Source organism: Corvus brachyrhynchos, unplaced genomic scaffold (genome assembly GCF_000691975.1).
Source record: "Corvus brachyrhynchos isolate BGI_N302 unplaced genomic scaffold, ASM69197v1 scaffold43, whole genome shotgun sequence".
Taxonomy (NCBI): Eukaryota; Metazoa; Chordata; class Aves; order Passeriformes; family Corvidae; genus Corvus; species Corvus brachyrhynchos.
This window is the reverse complement of record NW_008237353.1, coordinates 1,403,392-1,420,086: the sequence shown is the minus strand read 5'-3', so window position 1 is coordinate 1,420,086 and position 16,695 is coordinate 1,403,392. Positions and strand designations below refer to the sequence as shown.

The 16,695-nt window shown below is 40.0% G+C and overlaps 2 protein-coding genes across 2 annotated transcripts in view; one reads left to right on the top strand and one right to left on the bottom strand.

The window, feature by feature from the left end:
- Positions 1-842: 842 nt before the first annotated feature.
- On the top strand, positions 843-8,199 carry FAM8A1 (family with sequence similarity 8 member A1). The gene is made up of 4 exons (XM_017730660.1): positions 843-3,538; positions 5,749-5,872; positions 6,097-6,236; positions 6,550-8,199. The coding sequence occupies exons 1-4, from the start codon at positions 3,465-3,467 to the stop codon at positions 6,692-6,694; spliced, it is 483 nt and encodes a 160-aa protein (XP_017586149.1). The 5' UTR covers positions 843-3,464; the 3' UTR covers positions 6,695-8,199.
- Positions 8,200-9,804: 1,605 nt separating this feature from the next.
- The window catches only part of NUP153 (nucleoporin 153), a 45,543-nt gene continuing 38,652 nt past the window's right edge, over positions 9,805-16,695 (bottom strand). The window contains exons 22-26 of the mRNA XM_017730632.1: positions 15,736-16,581; positions 14,818-15,177; positions 12,883-13,155; positions 11,434-11,593; positions 9,805-10,972 (exon numbers count right to left, since the gene is read on the bottom strand). Of these exons, the coding sequence (XP_017586121.1) occupies positions 10,888-10,972; positions 11,434-11,593; positions 12,883-13,155; positions 14,818-15,177; positions 15,736-16,581 (1,724 nt within the window). The 3' untranslated portion in view covers positions 9,805-10,887. The remainder of the gene's footprint in view (positions 10,973-11,433; positions 11,594-12,882; positions 13,156-14,817; positions 15,178-15,735; positions 16,582-16,695) is intronic.

Sequence of the window (16,695 nt, the reverse complement as noted above, 5' to 3'; positions counted from 1 at the left end):
AGAGGAGCCTGATGAGAGACGCAGCTTCGGGAACCGGGATCTGGAGAGGGAAGCCGGGGGTGTGCGACGTTGGGAGTCGCTGCGCTTCCGTTGGCTGCGGCCCCGGGCATGTGGCTGTGCCTTGTGACACAGGGTGACAGCCCTAATACCGAGATCGTAAGTCCAGAACTTGGTCCATAAACAAGTTTGAGATACAGGGTGACAGCCCTGATACCGAGGTTGTAAATTCAGAACTCGGTCCATAAGCAGGTCTGGGGGGTTTGACTCGCGTATACAGTTTACAGCTTCAGTGCTCGTAAAGATGTTTTCATGGATACGAAGGAGTTGATTTTTTTTTTTTTTTCCAGTGGAACTTATTCTTGTCATCACAGGCTTGTAATGCATCTAGCTTTGTAAGTAGCCCGTTTGGATGATGACATCTAAACTAACTTTGCCTGGGTTCAGTGGGCTTTTGGTGCTCAAATAAAATCATTTAGTGAAATCGAAGCAGAGAAGTGAAAATATGCTGACATTGAACAAGCTTAGGCAGCAGGATCCGAGATAAACAGACGTCTGTTGCAGCTGTAAATATTGAAGGCAGTGCACAGCAGGCCTTCTGTTTATATTTGTTCAGGAGTAAAGCAAACTCACTCTGATCACATCAGAGGGAAAACTTGGAGCAGCAACAATTCCTCACAAGTTGAGGAACGCCTAGGTCACATTCCTTGAATGTTCGTACCACTGTGAGCAGTGGTAGGAAATTGTGGAGAAGAGCACTGCTGAAGGACTTTGGAAGAAAGCCAGATCTCGTTTCTCTCTGCAGGACAAAGTACGACATTGCTGATCTCTGACATTGTTTATAAGCTTAGTAGCAGTATGTGTGTGGAAGATGTTTTTCGTTCCTTTTTCCTTATTTTCAAGGGAAGGAAATCAAGCTTCTGAGCTTGCTTCTTTCTTATGTTTTTGAGCAGATGTTGCTTAAACGTGGTTAGAACACAAAATAGTATTTTCTGTAATTATGCCCTGATTCTATTATAGTTTGCTTATGAACTGATATTGCCAGTCATTAAAAGGAGGGTTGGACAAAGGCTAGGCTGAAATGATTCTTGGATTTTTATCTGTTTTTTCAGGAGCTAATTCCATATGTTAAAGGTAATTTAGGGCATAAATAGCATTTCATGCTGATGAACGTGGTTATTCTGAATATTGCAACACACCTGGCCTTCTTAAGGGACTAGGTATGTGATCCAGTGATACAATACAGTTATAAACAAAGACTGTTGTGCTGGTGCTTTGGCTTCAGGTTGCAGATGGCTATATCTGGAATAGCTAAAGTGATTATGGCTCCTTCTTCCCTGCTGTAGATTATTGCCCACACAGCAGGCTCGGCAGGGCAGGTCATGTATCTGTCCCTGTGCTAATGCAGTGTACAGCCCCTGTGCTTACGTAAGCTGAAATAAGTGACAGCTTATGTTAATGTTGCAGATTTTAAACTGGGATGTCAAAAAGTGGGATTGTAACTGCCTCTGCCACTTCAGTCTGCCTGCAGGTATGTGCCAGTGCACCAATACTAACAGCACCCTGGGCAGTGGCAGGCTCTGTGAACAGTCACCATGATTTAAGACACTTCCTCTCCTGGTTGCTCCCTGCCTTACTGCAGGAGACTACTGCTCATCCGTTAGGAACAGCAGGGCAAAAGGTGCATCCAAGCCTCATCTGCCCTGTGGCTGAGCAGTGCAAACCCTTGTTAAGCACTATGTGGATGCTAAATCCTGGACGTTGAGCTGGATGGATGTTGCATTTGGCTGTCCTTGCTGAACCAGTGGCAACCCTTGGCAAAAGAGTGGATTTCTGATGTGAGGAACATCTTGAATCACTGCAATGTAAATCTGCCAGAGTCTAAGGGTTGCCAAGATTTCTTAATGTGATGGAGTTGAACATAATTTGAATACTTATTTCCTAGCCCCATGGAGCTTCTTCTTTATGCAGTCATTTAATTTATTTATTCAATGGTGAATAAATCAGTCTCTGCCACCAACTTTAACAAATGTGCTGCTTTTAACAGAGCAAATGAAAGCTTTCACCTGGCACTGTGTATTCAAGCCAGGATTGGGAGACTGGCTATGTTCCCTCCTGCCTTAGTTGAAGAATCTCTAATGAGAATTTAACAGACAGCTTGGACAGGCTTTGACAATGCCAATGGAATCCATTTTAGTATTATACATGTAAGTCATGGTACTTGATACTATCGATGCAGAGCGATCAGTGCAGCAGGTATGAAATGAAGCTGTATAAACCCAGGTATGTTAAATAAGTGCTGGCTCTTACCTGATCCCTGCCTGATTCTCCTTACCTCATTTAAAAGTTCTGTGGGCTTTTGGCTTGGCACACACAGCTCACAGGGCCATGGCTGGCAGCATCAGTCTCAGCAGCTGAACTGGGGAGGCTTATTCTAAATGAAATTTAGATGAAATTATGTTTTTTGAGATTAGAGTGTGGTATGATTTTCCTTCCTCTTCTGTCCTTTCTGTGTGTGGGGATAAGTATTCTCAGAAACAGTAACAAGCCCAGTCACTGTTTCCCACAGGTTCCATCTGGTAGCAGAAGGGCATTTCTCAGTGAAGTTTTGACTTGAGTCGTTGCAGGTTTCATGTGAGAGTCATGTTCGTCCTTTGGGAAGTAGAGTAGCTGGGTCCAGATGAAATTATTTTGCAACTCTGTTTCTTGGAAAGTTTCCAAGAAACTCTTTAATGTTTTCTCTGCTTAAATAACCTGAGAAACAAAAGCTTGTGACTCCTTACTTTGTGCCCATTTGCACTTGACCAGTTAAATAGGAGAAACGTGTTAATGTTTTCTGCCTGGGGGTAGAGCAGTATGCTGTGTTTTATTATAAGTAGTCTGTAAAAATGTTTATGTCAAGTATGACTGATATTTTCATCCATTCCTGTTTGTGTCTGAGTGGAGACAAAATAGGCTGTTTTACTCTGAGAGCTGGTACTTGGTATACATGGAAGCCTTGGTGCTGATGGATAGAAAAATTTTGGTAGATCTAATTTTCATTTTAATCTGACCTCTCAGATTTACATAAATCTGGTCTCTATGAGGTTGTTCTAAACAAAAGAACACAAAAACTGATGCATCTTCAATGTACTTCAGTTCTTTAGTAGGGCATGATTTTGCCTGTGGTCCTAATTATGAGGGGACTCAGTTCCGAAAGAGTTAAAGTTCTTAAAGAAGGTTCTTCTAATTCAACTTAAACAATTCAGATTATATTTTATGCATACATTTTTATAAGTTTTCTTGAAGAACATGTGAGCCGAGATCAAGCTCTTGATTATGTTCTTGCAGAGAGGTTCATGTGGGTTGTTCTTTAGATGTTAGTGTTAACTTTGTGTTAGTGCAGTAAAATCTGGGTAATGTGAACTATTTCTGTTGCAGGTCGGGAGTTCCTTATCCCTTCACTGGCACACAGATTCATAGCAGAGATGGTGGATTTTTTTATTCTGTTCTTTATAAAGGCAACCATCATTTTAAGTATTATGCACCTCAGTGGAATAAAGTAAGTTGAACAATTTAAAGCTTTGTTACATACAGCTTTAAGTGTTTCATGCTTGTTGAGGTGTCAGGTTGTAGTTATGGTGTGTTTATGCATATGATATCATTAAATAACTGACAGAAGTTGAGGAAAAAGCACCACTAGGCTAACTTCCTTGTAAATACATCCTGATTTTGGATCAGCTGATGGAAACACAGAATTTGTATGGGTCCATAGCTCACAAACTCTCTACTGAAGAAAGATTAGACTTGGACATTAAAAAGTCCTTTATAATTTTCAAAGAAAAACACTGACAAATAAACTTGTTAAACAGCTTTTAAAAATGTAATAGTTCTGGCTGGGATGAAGTTAATTTTCTTCATAGTATCTTCTGTGGTGCTGTGTTTTAGATTTCTGACCTAAACAATGCTAACCACCCTCCACCAAAAAAAAATTCTGATCAAGCATATCAGATATGTATGTACTTGGAAAATACAGCCTGGTTGCTAGGAATGCTGCCACACTGCAGGCTTTACTGGGTGTAAATTTGGTTTCTTAAAAAGTGCATTGTGTGCATCAACTGTACACTAGACTGAAAGATTCGTCATTTCACGGTTTTGTATACAGATGTAGTAATTTACCTCAAAGATTTCCTTTTTTAGCTGCTTCTTTAACTGTAGATATCTTACTCCTTAACTCAGTTACTTGCTTTGGGTTGGTGTAATCAAATATTTCAGTCTGATTAAGAGATGAGATCTTGGTGTAGTTGATAATTCCACTACTGTACAAACACATTTCAGAACTCAGGCTTTCTGCTCAAGAACCATCCAAACGTTGCCTGACTGTAAAGCAATACTGTACAGGTAACATCTTCCAGTCACCTTCAGCTGTGGCTTGGAAGGGGTGTGGAAGAGGGTCAAATCCAAAACAATAAATATGCCAGTGTAAATGATCAGTGATCGGTGGGTTTTGTTCAGATAAGCAGCAACTGAAATGCCAAACGTTTGTTTCTGTTTAGTCGCCAAATCTGACCACCCGTAACGTGACAGCTTGTGTTTCTATTTTGGCCTTAGTAGGTGGAGAATGATACAAAATGAAGTACTGGAAAGATAGGGAACAACTATATTGCTGCTGTAGAGTGGTGAAAGAGTAATTTACAGCATTTTCAATATTAATAGTTTTGTGAGACAGTCAGTTGCTTACAGGGAACTTCAGAGAAACATTCTGGGGGCTTTTGCTCGAGACATGGTGTGCTTGTGGTTAGCTGAGTTGTCATGAAAAAACTATGTCCTTACAGGCTCAAGAAAGATACTTCAGGCCAAAGCTGTATTGAAGGGAAATCCAGGTTGTGCTACACCGTTTTCTTAACTCCTGGGTTGTTTTGGATTTTTTTCAGCCCTTAAGTCTGAATAAAGAGGAGGGCAAGTAGTACAAATATTAGATGAACTGTTTTGAATTGGGACTGCATGTTTTCATGTGAGCCTTATTTAGATGCATGAGTGAAAAATTCTTGCCTTAATGTGTTGCAAGTATATCCGTTCCACGTATCAGATAAGAATGTTAAATCTGTGGGGTTCATCTTATGAAAATATGCCATTAACTCCAAATGGATGCTTCACATAGCTCTGTTAGGCTAAAAACCATAAGGTTTCAATTGCTTTATGTTTAAATCTTCCTATTGCATACCAAGGTGCCTCCAGAAGAATATAGTGAGCAGTAAAGAATGAGAATGAGGAACCCTGATGAGAACCCTGATCAGGCAAAGGAGGATATAAAACTCCCTTGATTCCTTAAGGAGACTTGCAACTTCTCCCTTGCATTCATGAAGAATGTGCCCTTTTCTTTTTCCTTGAGTGTTTGTGTAAGAAAGATACTTGGAGACTTGGATGCCTTCCATTTATATCAAGTTAGATGGTTACATGCAGAATCTGTTTACCTCCCAAGGACTGTGAGAATTTTCAGAACAGTTCTGCAGTTCACTACCCAGGGACACCATTGTGCAAAAGTGGTAATAAAGAATGATCTTTTCTTAATTAAAAAGACAAAACAAACTAGACAGCAACTCAGAATGAAACTGAGTGTTCTGAATTTTAATGGCTTGCTTAGTATCAGAGAGGGCAAGGAGCTTTTGTTCTTTTGTAATACCAGAACAGAGGGAGTGAATTCTGGTATTAAAGGGGTCATACTGGTATTGGGAGAAGGATGGTTTTAAAGTTCAGTTTTATTTTGTACAGGGACATCTCTAAATTTGCCATGCATTACATCGTAGAAGAAATAGATGAAGATACGTCCATGGAAGATTTGCAGAAAATGATGATAGTAGCTCTCATCTACAGGTTATTAGTCTGCTTTTATGAGGTAACTACTCATAAACATTAACTCTTATAATTAACAGTTTTGAGTTGTTGAAGAAATGGTTTTAAAAAATTATGTTACCATTGGCCAATAAAGTAAATCCTCTTTACAGTATTTTGGATTATGTTGAAGCTTATGACATTCACATAGTTCTGAGGATAACCAAGTTTGCTAGACCTGTCAACAACATGGTGGTGTGTGGAATTGAAATAACCTTTCTTTTACAGATAATCTGTATTTGGGGAGCAGGTGGAGCAACCCCAGGGAAATTCTTGCTTGGCCTGCGAGTTGTGACATGTGAAACATCTGTACTTATTGCACCCAGCCGTGTGTTAGTCATTCCGTCTTCTAATGTCAGTATGACAACGTAAGTGCTCCTGGCTCAGTCACGTTGCATTCAGGTTAACAGTACTGAAAGTGTGGGATTTGGAAGGAAGTTCACCACTGCTTTGTTGTTGACCTTTGCAATAATTAGACTGCAAGAGCTATTGTCAGATTCTGTGATCTAAGAATAAAATGGTAATTATTCAGTCCCATGGAGTATTTTTCAGGGTAGGTGGTTAAATCTCCTCTAGAGCTTGACTTTTGTGCTGTGCAAAACTTGGGTGCTAAACTTGGAAGTTTACGAATATAAGCAGAAAAATGAAAACAATGCACTGAATCTTCTATTCTGATTTCAGGTCCACAGTACGAGCTTTGATCAAGAATTTTTCTATTGCATCATTTTTTCCTGCGTTCATTACACTGCTGTTTTTCCAGCATAACAGAACAGCCTATGATATTGTAGCAGGAACTATTGTGGTCAGAAGAAACGGAGTCAGATGATACCAAAAAAAGAGATTTTCAGACTGGTTCTGAACACCCCTGCCAAACCCCAGTGAATAAAGACCTACCCCAGAACTGAAATTGAGGTGTCTGTTGGAATCTTTTGCCCTAATTAAATGGGAACTGATTCAGAAGCTAAAGAAAATGTATGATGCCAGCAACTACCTTTGAAGTATTGGAGTTTTCATACATGCCACAGAAGTTTGGGAGAGGGAACATGTATTAAATCCAGGAGTATTAGCCTCCGACTGATGAGACAAGACTGTCTGTTTTAACTGCAAGAAGGAGCTGTTCATTTGTCACTCTTTGGAAAGCAGATCCCTAGAAATACTCCACCTTAAAAGAAATACTGCTCCTACAGTTTTGGATGTTGGCAGGTAACTAGAAAATGAAGTTTTCCAGGCAGTTGCCTGTCAAAGGATAAGGGGGAAGAGACCTGCAGTATTAGACAGCAAGGCAAATGATGTTAATTAAATTGCCATGTATGCAGGAAGAGAGATCAGCACTGGTTATCAGTGTCTTTTATTATTGCTTCACAGATCATATTCCCTCACCTTTTAAGTATTTTCTCACAACATTGATGTGTAAAGCTTTTTTGCATGATTGTCTCAAGCATTGTCACTTACTTCACTTGTCCAAGCTAATGAAGAGGTGAAATAATAGCTGCTTTTTCCTCTGGGAAGGGTATGTTACACTGCAGTGTTAGTGATCTGGTGTGTGTAAATAATTCTGGAGCCATGAACAGTACAGACCATGCTAATGAAAGGTAACTTCTTTGCTTCTCTTTGGAGTGAAAACACTTGTCTAGTTCTTGCATATAATGCAGAGCAGAAGAGCTGCATGTGTTTCAGGAGCATGCAGAAAACATAAACTGAAATGTGTTATGGGTGTAAATCTGCAGAAGTACAAATACTGGTTATTTTCACTTTATCATTCTGGCTAATTGTTTGTATATTCAGAATAACTTAAATACTGAATAAAGAAACCTAATATTTTGCATGACTATACAGCTTAGATGATTCATTTATTGTTATTAGCATCCCAGGAAATGAATATAAGCAGTATTAATGTTTTACTGAACTTTGAGTCAGAGTTTGGAATTCTTTGATCCCAGTTTTTGTGTGCTCCTCTCCTAGGCATAATATGGCACGCAGTAGCTGAAGTTCTTGCCCTGCTTTCAGTTTTGGACAATGGCTTGGTTGACAGTAGAAATGTTTGAGAGTTTGGTTATTGCTCTTGTCTCCAGGTGTAGTAACTTACTCAGTAATGTGTTCATATGCTGCAATATTTTTGTTTGACAAGTCATGTTCTTCCATGTATAGCTGTACTGTGTATGCATTTCAGTTTTCATTCGGAATGATGATTCAGGACTAGATCCAATGCTTAATAGTGGAAGAATGACATTTTGCCATCCATTATGTCTCCAGAATGAGGTCACTAACTGTTTAGATAACTACTTTTTCTTTACTTCAAAAATAAATATTTAAAAAGTTGTTGTGGCTAAACCACTGTTTTTAGAGTCTTTGCTCAATCATGTTTTTTGAATACTGCCAGGGGTGGTGATACTTACATTGGCAGCCTCTTCCAATGCTTGACAGCCCTTTCCATTAAAATTTTTTTTCCTAAGGTCCAGTCTAAACCTCCTGGGACCAACCTGAGGCCATTTCCTTGTCCTGCCACTTGTTACCGGGGGTGAGAGACCAACCCCCACCCGGCTACACCCTCCTTTCAGAAGGTAGTGGTGGAGAATAAGGTCACCCCTGAGCCTCCTTTTTTCCTGGCTAAACACCCCCAATTCCCTCAGCTGCTCCTCACAGGACTTGTGCTCCATTCTTTCAGACTTAAGCACTGATGGGCATGGCAATCAGCCTGATGAAAGCTAAACTTAAAAGTCCTTTCTAGGGTGAATTTTGCTTATTCACAATTGCAGTGTGAATACAACAAGAGCTTCTGTTCTCTTTACTGTAGCAGTGACCTAAAAACTAGGATTCAAAAGGGGATGGGGGAAGAAGAGAAAAGCGAAACTGTTGGCTAATACTTCATTACTACCAATTCAAGTATGAGGGAAGGTATCCTCCTACCCTGCAGAAAAATACCACCCCTTCCACAGGAGGGGAATTAAAAAATTACAAGCCAAGAACACACAGCCTGTCCATGGAAATGTGTATACACTTGTTGTGCTAGCTTTTAGTTTGTCTCTTAGGCAAGCTGCATCCCAGATGTGGCTTGTTTCTGCTTGAAGGACAAGTGCTTGGCAGGTGATTTATGGCTAAGGGGGAGAAAGTGGAAATCTATGGGATTTTTCACATGTAGACATCTGGAAACAGGTAACTGCATATAATCCTTTCATGGCTACAGTGGCATGATCTGCCTGCCTGAACAGCAGTGTGTGTGTGTGGTTTGAAAGTTGAGGTGCTGAGAGTTTTCTATTTCTAGAAACAGTGACTGGAGCTCTACACCTGGAAAGAGCAGCTGGCCTTTGCCCTACTGTCGTGTCTAGCTTGTGCTTGAAAGGTATTTCACCTCGTACCAGCAGCACCTGTAGGAGCTGGGATGCATGGCAGAAGTGCCAGCCAAGGCTCCAGCAGAGCCTCTGAAGACAGTTACAGCATTGTCAGCGATGCAGGTCTCTGCCCATCTAGGTGAGGGCAGAAATCGTGTCTGAGTCAGAGGTAAGACTGCTGTGACTTGGTACAAATGCAGCTGTGGGCCCCCAGATGAACAAGCATTTCCTCTGATTTTACTAGAATAATGTCTGTTCTCCAAGAAGCTCCCATAACTGCTACCGAAGTGGACCCCCCTCCCCCCCATTACTCATTTATAATCTTTCCAGTTAGAACAGTGGTGAATGTTTACAATATTAGGTTGGGGTTTTTTAATAGCACTATAAAAAATTAACTGCAGTCAGCTGAGACATTGATAAACTGCTCCAAGCTTCAGCCTACAATAAAACTCTCTTTCCAACAGGAGACCTCTAACTTATTTAAGATCCTCTAAAATCAATGCAAAAACACAGAGGTTGAAGAAAGCATGTGACATTGCTCAGATAGAGGGAACACCTCATACTGTTACAGCTAGGGATGCCTTTATGGAAAGTTAAAAGTGCCAGGTAATCTTTCGCAGTTTTTATTGATGGCATTTATCCCATGGTTTAACATGTTAATTATACTGTAATAAACATGGCTTTAATATTAAACTTTTCCTTATTATCCAAAGTCACCACAGTCCATTTCAGTAAATATAAAAATATATACTTAATACTTTGTACAATACTGGTTTTTGGTCCAAACAAAAATGGATCAGAAAAGCCAATAAATTTACTTTAAGAATTCCCAATTTTTAAGATTTTCTAAATGGATTTAGGCAACTTTGAATAATGGGATTTACATAAAATCTGAGACAATACTAAACAAAAATGGCTGTAACACACAAAATTAAAATTTCAATTTCACAGATTTGTTATGCCAAAAAAGTACATAGAGAAACAAAATTGTATTTACACGTTTCATAATAAAATAACAAGGCGAGACAGGTGATAAAGGGCTGTAAGAATGAAAATATAGAAATAGCATATAATTATTAAATGAAGAACTACAGATCTAACAAGTCCTTAGCATGGATCATCCTTTAATCAGTCTTCCTCTATCAGAAAATTTTAGTGCACAATACACCCAAACTCATTCACTTCACACATACACCAGCACAAACTCAGCATAAAAATCATTCGTTATCAACATTCTCTACTCTATACAGCATCCCTCGCTGATATAATTACAATTTCGAGGCGTCAGTAAACGCGGATGAGCGCACGTAGTGGTGCGGATGAAGAGGTATCGGACAAGCCATTCACTGTGCAGGCTCTACTCAGGGCTACAGCCAGACCATGCCAAGTCAGTGAAAGAAGTAACTTGAGACTTTTGCTTGAGAACAGCCTTGTTGCCAACTTTACTTGCTACCAAAAAAAAATGTAACAGGGAGAGGGAAGGGAAGGACAGGAAAGCTAAGTTTTATATTCCTTTAGGCAGATCTGACTTCCGACAAGCCAGTGTGAGGTACAATCCCAGTAACTGAACAATTCAGGGTAGTAGCTGAACATTTCAGGATAGTAGCTGAACAATTCAGACAGGGTAGAAGCTGAACAATTCAGGATAGTAGCTGCTTCCAATGTTTTTGATGCTTTACCAATCAGGCGTTTACTTTCTACGTCTAACTGCAGTCTTTATCCTCCGACCAGGAACTGAAGATCCAGAGGCAGAGAAAACATTTTTCCCATTAGTCCTATTAAAAGAAATTAGTAGTTCAGAGTTTAGGACAGTGTAGCTGAAAATTCAGTAGCAGCACTGAGTAGATAATCCAGAACAACTGTTTCATAGTCTTGTCTCACTAGTTACCAGCTGGCAACAAGCAGCAAATGACGAACAGGAGGAAGAGAGTTCCAGAAACCAATTAAATCTCTCTTATTCAGAAGGTAAGCAGCAGCATAATGGCTGGATACGGGTTCTACCTTTCAAGAACAAGACAATCTCACATGTGTTGATGTGTGACATTCCTGACAGCTAGGCTCCTTTACAGATACCGGTGCTTAGTTAGCCAGTCAGGCTAATACAAGGAAGGATGCCAAATTTAGTTTCAAACTCCAAGGTTCATCTGAACACCTCATGATTTAACAGCAGTAGAGGCTGAACACTGTCCACTGATATTACCCAAAGCTCAAGGGAAATTCTGATACGGTCTCTTACCCCACTGTAAATGCTGCAGGCTGGTTGAACGAAAATCCTGGAGTGCCAGAAGGCGGTGCAGGAGCTGCTGGTGCAGGAGGATTTGCACCAAAAGTGAATACTCCTGGGTTATTTGGAAAGTTGAAATTAGTAGTAGTACTTCCAAAATGGAATACAGAACCTGGGAAGATGGGGTGGAAGCAGAAGGAAGTAAGAAAGCTGAAATTTGAGTTCATCCTTTCCAGCAAAATCCTCATGTTCTTCCCCACTGTCTTTAAAGATTAAGTTTTTTACAGGTTGCTTAAGATGACAAAGTTGGGGGGGTGCACCAGAAGTGTCAGATTACTACAGGAACAGTTTATTGAATGAATCCATTCAGACAGATTGAGGAATTTTTAAAGTAATACTGCTGGCATACTGATAATTTGTTGTTTGCTAACTTCTGTGGCACCATTAAATTTATACCTGTGCATACTGAAGTTTATTAATCAAGTCTTAAACTGTAAATTTATATCCAGGTAAACTTTCCTGTGTTCATGCAGTTGATCTGGGGACTTCCTTTCCTTCAATATACTAATAGCACCTCATCTTAAAAAAACCCAATCATTCCAACCATCAGAGCAACTGATAAGTAACACAGACAATTCAGGGAGAACTTTACCTTTAAGCTGCTACCTGATTAATGAAGATCGACTGAGTGATGTGTTGTGCACTAATCTGCTTGTACTAATCTACTGATTAGTACAAAAACGTCAGTTACTTTTAATGGAGGCTATTTTGTACAACTTCTGAGAGGAAAAAAGGAGGCTTTCCCCCTTCAGTATTTGATATGATATCAAATAGACATTCTGGCACTGTTTTTGTTTTTTAATTATTACTAGTACGGAAAAGGTCTTTCTTAAATTATAAGGTTCATTCTCTGCCCCTTTTCCATGGCATTTTATACTGCATTGGTAAAAAAATCTTCAAATACAGTCTTAATCCATAAATGCTTAAAAAGCCCCCCAAACAATTCTGACTGTAGTTTATACAATGAAGCCTGTTAGAAGATAACTAAGAATTTCTCAAATCAAAAAATAACAATTTTGCAGTGCATCTGCTATTTTGTTTTGCACAATCTTACCAGTGATTACTCCATGGTTTTCAACAATTCCTTTTAATCATTAGGTTTCTAAAGAAAATAAAGCTCAAAATTTAGTGGTAGAGTTGCAACCTCTATGTCTGCTAAGTCTTGTGGAGAAGGCTTACTGTGAAGCTGGATACCCCTGACACGTTGTGTCTCCACAGTCAGGACTAGGACATAAATCACAACCCTATACCTTTATTTTTATGGAGGGCAATTCCTATATTTAAATACATGTGCAATGCCAAAGTCATCTTTCTCCATGTAATTTATGGTGCACTTCATGAAAAAGAAAATAAACTACATAACCTTTGAGACCAAAAGGGAAGAGGATGATCAGCACTCACCAGCACTGGGGGTACCAGAGCCAAAAGCTGGCTGTTGGGTTGCCTGCTGTCCGAACACAGAGGGCTGAGTGCTGCTCGTCACCGAGCCAAAGGCAGAAGGAGCAGGGTGAGAGCCAGCAGAAAACAACGTTGTCGACAGCGATCCAAAACTTGGAGCACTTGGCTGGCTGGAGCCTGGGCTTGGCCAAAATGCTGGTGGCTGACCGGCGCCAAGGGCTGGGCCAGCAGCCGGCGCTGGAGGCCCAGAGCCAAACAGAAACGAAGACGATGACCCTTGGGGGACAGAGAGGGATGTCAGTAGGGGCCCTTTCCCTCCCGCCCTCAAGAATGAATCCAGAAACAAAAGGTTCTCAAGCCTCAGGTCTGGTAGCTGAATACTCATCTTAATTTCAAACTACTTGTGTGAGTATATAAAACAGATACTATCTCAGCCACAACAGGAATTGCACCTTTTCTTTTAAGTAACATGAGAAACACCATGTTTTTGAGAGACAGACAAAATTAAATCTCAAACGCATTGGTTGCCTCTTCATGTTGTACAGATAGATTCCTACAAACAATATGTTTTAATCTGTATTTACTAAAAGCTGTTTCTACCACACACGTGGAATATTCATTCAAATTAGATTTTTGAGACATGCAAAATACAGCTCCTGATTTATTACAACTAGGAGAACATGTATCTTTTCTTGTCAGCAACTGCACCCCTCCCCTGTTCAAGTGTTTACCATTATCAACTTCAGGAGACCAAATCAACCTTGTAGTAATCTCAAAAACTTGGTTTAGCAGAGTAATTCTATACCTATCATCAACAGGCAACCAGCCCAATTGTTTAGCTGCATGGCTAGCAGAAATAATGAAACACAACTGAACAGTGACTCTGAACATACATGGCAGATCTGCTATGCAAAAGGGACATTTTAAACAGCATTATTGATGCTCATGCAACAAGAAATACCCTCTAATTGCACCATCACTTGGAATGGCTGACTTTCTTTCCAAGGTGAGATACATGGTAAAACTTAGGTTTCTGAATTTGTGAAGGTGTTTGAAATATGGTGTCACCTACTAACAAAATTACACCAGAAGTTACTGATTTGTAAGCGGGTTAAATTGATCGGTTTGGTTGTTGTAATTTAGGAATGTTTTCTCTGTTTCTGGTACACAAAAAAAGTGTGCAAATTAAACTTTTGTGACTGACAAAGTTAAGCCATCAGGATCAAACTAGATTGAGTCTTTCCCTTACAGGTTCAATCTTATTTCCAACATACTGCATGGCTCATAGGAATACAGATAATTTGGTGGATTTAGTCTTGTGCCATGCATTTGTTCATGCAATTCATGCAGCGGAGTAACAAACATAAAACGTGAAGAAACTCTGTATTTCTTATTGCTGTTTTCTCTAAATTCCTAGAAAATTAACATGCAGTGGCCATGATCCTTTAGTAGAAACCAGCCCTTAAGCAGCACTGACTGCATGTCAAGGTACTCTATTTATATATACTTGTGAGGGAAGGACTTGGCAAATCTTGACATTATTTCCGACAGTTCAGAGTTTTAGGTATAGGAGCAAAAAAGCAGGAAAGTTGTAATTCATTGACTTCTAGCTCTAAACACTGGACTGACAGTGATTGAAGAAAGAAATTATCATTCTCACAGTGAAAAGCTCCCATGCAAATTTGAATCCAGTAAAGGTTTGTCCTTTGCATAAAACAACTCTGGTGCCAGTTCATTCCTAAACTCTATTTCCCACACTGAAGAAAAATGAGCCCAAATTAACATTGCTGAATACAAATACTCAGTATTTTTCTCTACTTCCATGCATTTAGCCTGCACATTTTCCAAAGTAAATTATTCATGAAACAGTACATCTCCTTAATCCACTACATAATGGCAAAAATGAGAAAATGAGAAGAGCATCTATTTAAAATGTACCTGTTGAACTTGAAGTAGTTGTTGCTCCAAAAGTAAATCCTGAATTTGCTGCATTGGTACTGCTCTCTCCTGAACCAAAGAGAAATGGAGTAAGAGTCGAGCCAGTGCTGGAAGATGTGGCTGCTGGTTTGTTTTCTTGAGAGAACCCAAATGACTGAGATGTTGCAGATTCTGCAGGATTGCCAAAAACAGAGCTGGTCACAGTGTTGCTGGGTTGTCCAAACACAAAGGGAGCGGGAACTGGCTGAGGGTTTGAGGAGGAGAGGGTGCTGCCAAACATGCTGCTGCTGTTGGCTGAAGTAGTGGGTGCAGCTGTGCTGGAGGAACTGGAGTTCAAGAAGCTGAAGGATGCTCCTTGATCTGAAAGGAAGGAAACAGTTACTACTAAGTCACACAAATGGAATTTAACAACCAAAAACTTTCCACGCAGCAACCATCCTCCTTTAATCCTCCACTGCAAACTTTCAACAAATTAAAGGAATACAAAACTGTGCAGTATCTATGAAGTGATTTTTGTACATTTGTAGCAGTAGAAAAACTGCAGCAGATCTGCAAGTAGGTGGAAATAGGATGTTCCCTCTCTCCTTCCCTTTCACTATAAAAAACACTAGTATGAGGCCTCTATACTGCACCATATTATAGCTTTTATCACTGCTACTACTGAGACAGTACAATTCCTGTGCTTATACAAGCAGTGATACAGGTTCCTTAAGGTGTGGCAATTCTTTTTGTCTAAATGTAGCATTAAAACTCACTGAAATCTACAAAGAAATTGCCACATATTGTCTACACAACAACTAGAACTAAAGACAGGCTGCCAGTAGTATATAAATCCCATAGATTTTGTCCAGTACAGCCTCAGAGGTATTATTTGATAGAGATGAGCAGAGAAGTGAAGGCAAAAGATGTTCTGTTTACCGCAAGTACTGGTTTGTGCCCCAAATGCAAAAGGTGCCTTTGCCTGCTCACTTTCCTTTTCCGATGGTTTACCAAAACTAAAATTGAATACAGGTTTTGCTGTGCTCTCCTCTTTGGTATGCTCAGCTGTCCCAGATGAAAAGATAGGCTGTGCCTTTAACTCTTCATTGTCAGCTTTCTTTCCAAATGCTAACGGACCAGCAGAAGTGACAGAGTCCTGTTTCTCTTCTGCCCTTCCCAAAACAAACTGTGAAGCAGGTGCAGACTCCACACTGCCGAAAGAGAAGCTTCCCTTCATTGAAACAGTTTCATCCTTCTTCTCATCTGACTTCTTAAATGGCAAAGCAGGTGATGCTACGTCCTTTTCTGCCATAGTTCCAAAAGTGAAGCCACTGACTCCAGTTTTATTCTCATTAGTAGCTATGGAAGAAGTAGAAGTTGCAGCGAAACCAAAACCTCCCAAAACTGGTGGTTCCTCTTTCTTTTCCTGCTGCCCCAGACTCGTTGTTCCGAACTGAAATGTTGAAGGAGCCTGACTGCTTGTAGATGGAAGTCCAAAGGTAAAAATGTTACTTTTACTTTCTTTCTTACTGTCTTCTGATTTAGAGTCTGAGGAAGAAACTCCAAACTTGAAGTCCCCTGAACCAGTAGGAAACTTAAATCCTCCAGTCACAGTGTTGGACGATGCAGATTCGGATGCAATGCCGAATTTAAAGCTACTTTGTTCTCCAAATTTAAAACTTCCTGTGCTACCTAATGTTTGAGAAGATTCAGAGGACGATGATGGGAGACCGAATGTAAATGATGGCATTGCAGCATTTGTAGACACAGCAGCAGTACCAAAACCTGCAGAAATAAGCAGTAATGTCAAGTTTGCAATATATAACGTAATCCATGTGGGATTTACCTAAATGGCTGGGATTCTAGTCCTGTGCTCTTCCCAGAGTCAAAACCGTTCAA